Source organism: Cajanus cajan, chromosome 8 (assembly GCF_000230855.2).
Source record: "Cajanus cajan strain Asha chromosome 8, NIPB_CcT2T_4, whole genome shotgun sequence".
Lineage (NCBI taxonomy): Eukaryota > Viridiplantae > Streptophyta > Magnoliopsida > Fabales > Fabaceae > Cajanus > Cajanus cajan.
The window spans coordinates 20,771,354-20,782,493 of NC_138524.1; the positions used below are offsets into that span (position 1 = coordinate 20,771,354).

The following is an 11,140-nucleotide window of genomic DNA, read 5'->3' on the forward strand; positions in this document are numbered from 1 at the left end:
AAATTATTTTAGGATTCATTTGATTAAAGGGAGAGGAGGAAAAGAATTTAAATGGAGGGAGAAGACAAGAGAGAATGCTAAGTTAAAAATTTTGTTTTTAACTGAAAGAAGAAGAAAGAAATGAAAGATAAATCTTTAAAGAAAATTTTTAAAAAATTAATTTATTTTTGTATGCTTATAACTTTAAATTTAATAATAAAAATAAGAATATTTTAGATATTATATTAAAAATATTTTAAATTTTTTTCTTTTTTTCCAAATCTTCTCAAATATTGAAAATAAGTTAAAATTAGATGAAAATGGATTTTTCTCTTTTCCCTTCTCCTCCATTTCCCTCCAACCAAATATTATGTTACAATCTATTTAGATAAGTTTCTTCATAAACACTTCTTAAAGAGAAAAATAGAAACAAAAATTAAAATAATTTTTTTTATAAATTAAAAAATTAGCTTATACAAAAATTAATTAAAAAAATAAGATTTTTGAGAGTTAACCTTTTAGGAGAGAACTTTTACAAAATAGTATATGTATAAGCTTTTAGTTTATGAATTAATCTTTCTCCTTCATATTTTACTCTCTTAGAAGTGTTTTGAGATAAGTTTTATTTTTGAATATCTTCTCTTAGAAACAAATAAATTACCTAACATTTCATATGAGTTTTGCGAAATTACATATAAACTCCTTTTTTTTAATGCTTAGGATAACCTTATTTAAAAGTCATAGTGTAATATTTTTTTAAGCAATTAAGAGAGATGAAGTAATCAGTCTAAGAGTCAAGGTAATGTTTTTTCAAACAATTAAGAGATGTAAGTAGAGGAACAGAAAAAAAAAAAAAAAAGTGTGTAATCCCATGAAACCTCTAGAGATATTTATAAAATTTACTCTAGAAACAATCCTACTTAAATTAAACCAAATAAGACCACCAACTACAAGTAACAAAATATTGTTTTTAAGTAGTTAATGTAATTATATATCCATAGCTTAAGTTTTAAATTATAATATTTTGATACTAGTTGATTTACGTAGTGGCAATGTATCTTGTGATAATTTAGTTTGTATAAAAAGAGTAAAAGTTTTTTACACGTGTATCCTACTTTGTTGTGTTGTACTTGCAAGCTTGATTCACCTTAAGACTTAGGTTAGGTAGCCGTGTTGTGCATGGCAGAGATGAATGGTATTGGTTCGTGCAATGCACTCTCTGTGTGTCTGAAAGTGCACAAAGCACAATCTAGGAATGGGATGGATGGGTGTTGTGATCAAACGTGTAGCTATCATTCCAATCCCATCACCAATACAAGAGTCTCTCAAGTCAAACACACTCCTATATTTAAACTCTATAATCATAATAACTTTGCCTTTGCTTTTGCTTTTGCCTTTGCCACTCATGTTTCTGGCCAAAAAAATCTCCTAATTCTACCATAATTAGCATGAGAGATGTAACATACAAGCCAATCAACAATTCAGAGTATGCTTCTACACTACTTAATTATATAATTTTGTGTTGCATAAATTTTTATAATATTGATATTTTTCTACCATTATTACAATTTTTTTAAAAAAAATATAATGATTTCTTTTATATAAATTATTGTTTAATAACTTGTTCAATATAAAATTTATATAAAGGTTTTATTTTTCTCTCTCTGTAATTATATAAAATTTACCTTTTAAACTTTATAATTATAAATATTTCAATTTAATTTTTATATAATTAGTTTTATTCTTTTAATCTTAATTATTTATTTTTGTAGGACTGAAAGATAAGGTTTATGAAACTATAACAATTAAAAAAAAGTAAAATAATTTGTATATGAACAAAAATATATTATTTTTAATTTTATGAATTAAAAAGTGGAGTTTATGAAATTATAGGAAAAATGAGAATTAAATCTTATATAAATTTAGTTTATATAATTAATTAATAATCACAAATTGTATGAACCAGCTGTAAACAAGAATTTTTAATTTACCAATATCCTTTCTGTCTTTATTTATAGATCCCAAAACCGTTGGGGCCATTCTCTCTCTGCAACCACACTTCCAAGCCCCACCAAAAGAGCAGAGTTAATTACAATTTTCTCTAGACAAAGAATATCTCATCAGCATAAGAAAATTTCAAAATGGTATTATAAAGAAAGAAGAGACTAGCTCCCAACTAAAACAAAAAACACAAGCAAGCTACTCTCTCTTTCCTCCTTCCATCAAGCCTTGTTTTTCACTCTTCCATATATCCCATCCATCTATCTATCTATCTTCTTTCTCCAAATTTCATCCAAACTCTTTTTCTCTCTTCCTTTGGTTTTGGTACAAGGCACACACAAAGTACCCTTTAGTCTTCCATCAATGGAAATGAGCTTAAGGCTCCAAGACACAGAAACTCCACCTTCCATGAACTCCCCAAGGAGCAATCTCAGCAACAACAATAACATTGGCATCCAAATCCCCACCACACCAAAATCCATCCCCAGATCTGACTCCACCCCTTACCCTACCACCTTTGTCCAAGCTGACACATCCACTTTCAAGCAAGTAGTTCAAATGCTCACAGGCTCATCAGAATCCACAAAACTACACCCTCAACAACAAGATCCAATTCCACCACAACCATCCAAGAACTTCAACATCCCTCCAAAGAAGCAGCAAGGGTTCAAGCTGTATGAGAGGAGGAACAACAACAACAACAACCTCAAGAACAGCCTCATGATCAACACCTTGGTCCCCAATTTTGCACACAACAACATCTCAGGATTCTCCTCACCCCACAAGCCAGAGATCCTCTCCCCAAGCCTTCTTGACTTCCCTTCCCTCACTCTCAGCCCTGTCACTCCATTGAATCATCATGACCCTTTTGACAAGTCCTCACCTTCATTGGGAAGCTCTTCATCATCAGAGGAAGAGAGAGCCATAGCTGAAAAAGGGTTCTACTTGCATCCCTCTCCCATGTCAACTCCAAGAGAATTTCAGCCTCAGCTCTTGCCTTTGTTCCCTGTCACTTCACCTAGAGTTTCAGAGTCACCCTCTTGAGGAGAGGAAAAATGAAAAATAGATTGTTGTCTCATCGTCATCATCATCACAATCACTAGGCTATGATTTTCTCTTTTATTTCTAGGAGTTACAATCAGTTGGAATTTGTTCTATGATTTAGAGAATGATTTGATTTTTCACTTAAAAGGTACATAGCTTGCTTAAATTGTAAACTTTGTTTCCTTCCATGAAATGAAGATGATGCCCTATTGGTCTTCCTTCCACCTTAGTAGTGCCACTTCCTGTCTTGATTCAAGTTGCAACAGAAGAACCATAGTTTATTAAGCAAAATTATACTACTGCTACAATCTCTTTCTCCTCTTTATTAGATGACTATTTTTCTTTTTGAATTTTGAATTTGTCTCTTCAAGTTCCAATTTCTGTTGCCACATATCCAAGGGAATAATCATAAGGCAGAAAGGGTGCATTTCCCAATTTATGATCATGTGTATCAATTCAATTTCACACCAACCACTAAAGAGAATTTATGAAGAGACTCAATTCAAAGAGAGAACTAGGAAATGAGGATTATTGGTTGGGACACATTTTTACTGCACAACAGTGTATGTACTAAGGAGTTAACTCTATCCAATGTCTCTCATCAAACATAGCTGTACTCAAGAGAAAGGTGGGTGGGTCAACTCAATGAAGGGGGGTCCTCTTCTTGGTTATGTAAAATTGTGTCCAAATTAGTTTTCTAAGCAACTCAAACCCACACATAGTGATGTGTTTTGGGATTTGGTTTTCTCTTGTTTGACTCATATTAGATAAAATTTCATGTTTATGTATTCTCTATTTATCATGTTCCCTTTCAGATCAAGTAGTAAAGTATAAACCTTTTTCTTTTCTTTTTCTTCTTGCTTAATTTATTATGTTTTTAATGAAAAAACAAATTATAGACAATGACAGTGCTCTGTCTGTAATAATAGTTACATCACAGTGCCTATGTATATAGGTACTGATCACTAAAATTGTTCTGATTAATTGTCCTTCTGAACTGAAACCATGCAGCAATCTAATTAGCAAGATTTTTTCTGCAGTGAGTGTTCTGTTTCTTGTACTGTGGGTGAATAATACTTGACATTAGACAAACATAAAGCCAATATTCTTATCTTGTAAATTCTAGAGCAATTTAAAGGAAAATTCACATGATAGGTATACGGAAAAATTAAACAAGGACAAAAACATGGTAAGAGAGGATTAGTAATTTGAATAAAATGTTTCTCAAGCAAGATAATAAGGTTTTAAATAGTTTCAATCAAATCAAAATTGCAACAAGGGGAGAAAGACATAGAAAAATGACGTAGTGAGAGATAGATGACTCATGACTCGATAAAATTTGATGAGCTTTTTTATTAATAGTTGTGATTTGTGACTGGCCAAAGATTTTTTCAAATCAACAATGCTATTTGAGACAAAATTGATAAGTACGAAAATGCATGTATTAAAAAAGGGTAAAAGACAGTGACTATTCAATGGAGATATAGAATAAAATTATCTACTGATCTAACAGTATACATTAGTTAATAGGAGTGTTTGTTTCTTCGGTTCCGTGTTTAATATGTTTGAAAGTAATTTTGTTGTATCTAAAGTCATCAAAATTACGTTTGGAGTATAATTGTCTATTATCAAAGTCGATTTTAAGATATTTAAATTTACATTCAATTAAAAATAATTATTAGTAACTTTTTTTATCAAATAAAATCAATTTTAAAATTTCATACTTTTAACTCACATTTTTTTCAAAATTAATTATGTAAATTCATGCTAATTTTAAATAATTATATATATAACACATTAACTGAAATTGAACATCTTTTTAATAATAATAAAACGTGTTTGAAATGGGAGCACATTTCATCAAAAGTGGGATTAAAAGTTGATGTTAGATTTTTAACACATATTTATGTTAAAAACTAATCATTCATATGTGATACTTCAACAACACCCAATAAAAAAAATACTTTTATTTGGTTTTTTATGTTTGTTTTTTTAATCATGATATTTATATAAAATATCTATAATTTTAGAAATTGTTATTAATCCCTACTCGAGGCAATGAGTACTTGCAAAGTAAGTATTTATATTTTTTCTCTTAACATAATTTATTTTATTTTTAAAATCAGAATTCAAATACTAAACTGCTTAATTATGAAAAACAAGTCACTACTCCCTCTATTTTCTATCATAAACAAAAATAATTCATTTTGTATATAAGAAAGTTAGTTATTTACATTAAATTTTGTTATTTTCATAAAATTATTCCTGTCTTTATTATAAATATCAAAATAAATAATGTAACTAAAATGTCATGTATTAAATAAAAAATATTTTAGAAAAAATATCATTAAATAATGAAAAAGTAGTTAAATTTATTTATATGTAAAAATAATTTTTTTTTCTTACAATAAAGAACAGAAGAAGTATCACTTATATTTAGTAATGTTTATTTTCTTTCCTTATTAATGTTTATTTTCTTTTCTTATGAGCTATTGTTTACAGAAGAAATTTATCTCGAGAAAACTTATATTCCCATAAACTTGATCTTATAGCTGTATATAAGCAAGCACGTATTGATTATTGAACAGGTTTCTAAACACATGCTATATCATTAAGTTTCCAAACCTAATTACCCTTGCAAAGCAATTGAAGAATTCCTGAATTCACAAGCATAGTGAAAATTTACCATTTTACCCCTTTACTTCTTTTTCCCTTTGTTGATTTAGCTAGATTTTCATAATTGTAGAGGGAGGCATTGAAATCAAGTAGGATTGACAAACTGACCATGGAAAAGTCTAAAGAAGGAGAAAGAGAAAGTGAGACTTTTGACATAATTAATCATCATACTTAGAGAAAGTAACTAAGGTAGTAAAGAACCCCTATGTAAATAAATAACAAGGGCATAGAATATAATATGTGATGACAACCTTTTTCTTTTCCTCCACTTTTTGGACTTTGTTTTGTCATTTAGGTACATCTAGGTTGGACCCAACTGCCAGTGCAATATTGAACACAAAATAAATAGGAAATAAATTAATTTCTCCAAGTTTTTATTCAATTAGGGACATCTTTTAATTCCGGGGTTTCTGATCACTTTTTTGACAAATATGGAAGCTAATTAGGTACTCTAGAAAAGGACCAAGCTACTAAGAACATATGATAAAGCACAATGAAAACAAGCTTCAATTAATTATCATCACTACTTAAGCAAAGATAACTTCTCATTATGTTATACAACACATTTTTTGGTGCCTTCTATAATGCTTCCAAAAATTGTTGGATGCTCCGTCCAAATGGTGCTAATAGTTTTTATATTTTAACCCTAATACCAATGTTTATTGCACTTTAGCCCTCCATTATTATAGAGCTCTGTCAACATCGTCACAAATTTCCAAAACTAAGAAATGGGACCACATTCCATTATTCCATATGAAGACTTTAATTTTGATCCTTTTTTGCTTCATTTGTATCTAATGATTTGTTGATGTATAATTTACTAAATTTGATTATGTTGAGAAATTATAAAATAAATAATGTAAAATAAAAAGTGGCAAATTTATTAACTAATATGATAACATTTGACGCAAGTCGATGAAGTCACCTGATTATTCTTCAAATTGTAATGATACATGACTATTGTAGTAAATGTATCAATTTAGAAAATCAGCTCAATAAATACTATCACAAGAACATCATTAATATGGACATTTAGTATCAATATTTTTAAATCTATTAATTTTTGTTCCTGCGTAGAAACACTCCTTCTGTCGATCCTTCCTGATGATCTTCAAGTCCTCGGAGCCGACCGAATACTGTCTCCAATGAGTGGGGAGGGTACCTGCAAAGGCACTCAACGATCAAGTAAGTATTCGGTATAGAGCAATGAATGCTTTTATATGGAATAAATCGTACCTCTTTATGTCTCATCACCTGTGTATTTATAGTGACGTATTTGGGCCTAATGGGCCTTCTGTCTTGGGAGATGGGTAATACCTTAGTTAACCTTGATCTTTCTTGATTAGATGTGATAATTATTGTATGATGAGTATCTTAATCTTGCCATATGTTTCTCATCAGTTGACCCTTAAGTCTTCGGTCGAGCTGTAAGCCGAAGAGATATTCGGCCGTGTCTATAGCCGAGGGGGTATTCAGCCAAGTCTAAGGCCAAGGGAGTTCACCTAAGCCTGATGTCAAATGAGTTCCCACAAAGGGTTCGGCCAAGCTTATGGCCGAAGAGGGGTTCGGCCAAGCTTAAGGCCGAATGAGTATTCGGTTATGGTATCTTCCGAGGTGGTTCGAGCTTTTCCTCCTGATGCTCTCGTCTCGTTTTGGGATGCTCCACTCCTTGTCAAGAAAGGTATTCGGCTATCCTTAAGACCGAAAGGGGTATTCGGCCAAGGCCAAAGCCGAAGAGGTCCCCTCCTTGTCAAGAAAGGTATTCGGCTATCCTTAAGGCTGAAAGGGGTATTCGGCCAAGGCCAAAGCCGAAGAGGTGATTTGAATGCCAAGGCCAAAGCCAAAGAGGTCCCCTCCTTGTCAAGAAAGGTATTCGGCTATCCTTAAGGCCGAAAGGTGTATTCGGCTATCCTTAAAGCCGAAAGGTGTATTCGGCCAAGGCCAAAGCTGAAGAGGTGATTTAAATGGGGATTGCTTTGGTTTATGTGCTTGTATTGGCCTAGGATCTGACCGAGGGGCTACTTACTAGTACAATTTTATTTTTTTCTATAAAAAAGATTATAAAGATAACATATTGAATCTAGATCTTATGGTAACTTTTGGGTTGTACTCTAGTAAAAAAAAATTGTTTTACTTTAACTTTTTTAGCAACACCACTAAATATTCAAATCTATTGTATAAAGTAATTCTGCTAAATAGTAGAATTTTTAATTATTAATTATCAAAACTAGTTTGGCTCTTTGACTGTTTCCTCAGGAACAGTAAAACAGAAAAACGTTAACGAATTAATGAGACGAACATATGAAAGTCTATGTTCATATTTTAATTATTGATCATTTTGTGAAAATTTTTATTTGTTCCTTTTAATTTTTATTTTATGACTGTGTTATCAGTGTAAAATATCTACTGATTTTATTAATAACTAATACATTAAGAAACTTGGCTAATGATATTTAGAGAAAAAAAATTTTCTAATCATATTTTTTTATCTACTTGATTTAAATATAAAACTTTACCTAAAAAAAATTAAACTCAATTTTACTTATGCTTTGTTTGGAGGAGAAGGATGAAGGGAAATTAAAGAAAAGTAGAAGAAATAAATGAGAATTGATTTGATAAATAAATAAATAAATAATAAAGTGAAATTCGTAATTATTTAAGATGGTAAAATTAGGTGAGAAATAAAAAGAAAATAATATTTTAAAATTAAATTTTAAATAGTTAAATTTTTATATAAAAATAAATAATATATTATTATCATTTTATTCCTTTTCTTATATTCACATATAAAAGTAGAATTATTTTTTTTATATATATTATATAGTAACATAATTAATTATACTAATTGATAACCGATTATATTATTTTATAAAAGAGGATAATACATTATATTACTAACATATTTGAGTATAGAGTTGCATAATGCATTATCTTACTAACATATTCAAATATGTTACAAGCTTTTGTTTACAAAAAATAATAATAATTTATCACATAATAAAAGAGAATATGAGAATATTTCTAATTCTACGAAAATCTTCTAATATGAAAAAATATTACTACAATGATGAGACTCATCAAATATTTCTTTATAATTTACCTTAAATTACTTACTGACATTTTCAAAACCTCTCAAATCTCCCTTAAATACCTCCCCAAACAAACTGATAGATCGATGAGATGTTGAAGTTAGTTATTTGTTTTAATTTAATGTCATATAAACTTTTATCCTAAAAGTCAAAAACATATAGTTTTAGTGTGAAATACAATGCATGACACATAGTCAACCTCATCATCTTCATTTTTTAGTTACAAGCTAGTTACTGCCAATGTACACTGTCAGAATCCAAGATTCAGTATTTATCTTGCAAAATATATATTATTATCCCATATTAAAGATATTGTTATTGTAAGAGCACGACAAGTGCTAAAGCTTCGATTTGTGGGAACTTAGCACATGGAGTTGAACATATATCATCATGGGATTTTCCTTCAAAATGGTGGTATAACAAAATATTATTATGACATAAAAGGACCAAGCTTGCAATTTATAAATGATTTTCATCTGTCCTTGGGCACTAATATTTTGTTTTTAAGTAAAAATTACACTTGTAATATTTGAATAGATTAAAATTACATACAAGTTATTGGTCCGACTATACTAAACTCAGTTTTTTTAGTAAAATATTGAATTTGAATCTTATAAATAAGAAAAAAATAGTTGAAATGAGAGATTATACTAAAAGTGATAAGTTAAATTTTTCAATAAAAATTAATAATCAATAAAATTAATAAATAATTCATACCAATGACATAATTATAAAATAAATTAGATTAATACATGTTATATTTTTTTAATATATCATAATATGTGTAAACTAATTTTTTCAAATATAATTCTCCTTTTTATAACTTCTAACATCTTTTGAATCTTTATTGTTCGTTTGGATATGATGAAATAATTTCTTTTGGTAAAGCTAAATCTTTATTTAAAATATCATCTCATCTTCTATTCTAAAGACTTAAAATCGATATAAAAGTAGAGAGAAAAATTATTTGCGTTATACATTTTTATATGATTATTTATTTCTATTAAGAAAAAAAGCCTCATAAACATTAAAGTAATTTAAAATATGATATACTTCATCTAAAATGCTTTTATTTAAGATTAAAATGGTAAATAGAAGATGATAATTTCAAAATTACTGAACAATAAGTTCATAATGTATCAAAAAAATTTAGATTAAATAACATTATTCATTTTGTTGTTTGTCAAAGTTTAAAATATTCAATTTCATCCTGATTATATTACTTGACAAAGTAAAAACTTGTGGTTGATCTAAAGTATTTAAAAAAGAAAGGGTGGCTTTTATATAATTTTTTAATTAATCAGTCAACAAGTAACGATAACTATGCAGCCAGCTGTAATTATTACAAGCATTGAAGACGTTTCAAGGTGTATATTTTTTTTATGTTCGTCCCCGAAATATTCACTGCCGATACCAGTGACTAATCTCCTCGCTACGTTGGAGGCACCTCAAAGGGTGGGATAGCTGGCCCCAAGATTTAACGCGGCTACATACACAAGGCAGGATTCGAACCGCTGACCTTGCTTAAGCGTGGATCAACCCCTACCGCTGAACCACATGCTTGGGGTTATTCCAAGGTGTATATGAGCATGCGTCAAGGTAAATGTAACTTGAAATCATGCATCATATTTTAATTGATACTCCAACTCAATGAAGACATTTTTTCTTTTTAATTTTTTCCCGTTTATTTGGTTCTTGTTTTGATTTGTTGTTAAAGTACATACCCTTCCACATGGCCATTGGCCAGTATTCTCGTACCAAACAAGACATTTGGATAATTAAGTTTCTTAAATAAGTACTTATAGAACTAAATAAGTTAAAATCACCTTTGGAAAAGCTAAACAGAACTTATATATATTAGTTTATATACAAAGTAATTTTAACATATCAGAAATTATATTTTCTTCTCTTATAAACATTCATTGAGAAATTCATTTACATAGTCAAAATTTTGAGACCAATCTCTTGATCCAAAAGTGAAGAAAACTATATATAAAGCTTTCCTTAGAAGATGATTTAAAATGCCATCAAATTCATTCAATATTTAAAGGTAAATTCAATGCAAGTTGAACTAAACTCAAATGCTTCATCATCTTCGTGTAGGAACAAGTGTGCATTTATACAACGCATACAAATAACATATATATTTTCAATTAACAAGTGTGACCAACCAACACACGATTTTAGCAACATGTCTCTCTCGGGTTCAATGTAAGAAACGAAAGAGAAAGCACACCTAATTCAATATTACTACCGAAAACGAATGAAATACTTGGAACCTAAACCTCACAAGAAGACCAGTCAAAAGCCCTTCCAATCATTGTGCATCACATAAGTCAGCTCCAATGTCC

The 11,140-nt window shown here is 29.5% G+C and overlaps 1 protein-coding gene across 1 annotated transcript; it reads left to right on the forward strand.

Moving 5' to 3' along the window:
• The first annotated feature begins 2,045 nt into the window (after window positions 1-2,045).
• On the forward strand, window positions 2,046-3,872 carry LOC109812922 (VQ motif-containing protein 4). The gene has a single exon (XM_020376989.3). The coding sequence runs from the start codon at window positions 2,344-2,346 to the stop codon at window positions 3,022-3,024; it is 681 nt and encodes a 226-aa protein (XP_020232578.1). The 5' UTR covers window positions 2,046-2,343; the 3' UTR covers window positions 3,025-3,872.
• Window positions 3,873-11,140: the final 7,268 nt, after the last annotated feature.

Coding starts and splice junctions, on each gene's coding strand:
- LOC109812922 (XM_020376989.3), top strand. CDS start 2,344: ATGGAAATGAGCTTAAGGCTCCAAGACACAGAAACTCCACCTTCCATG.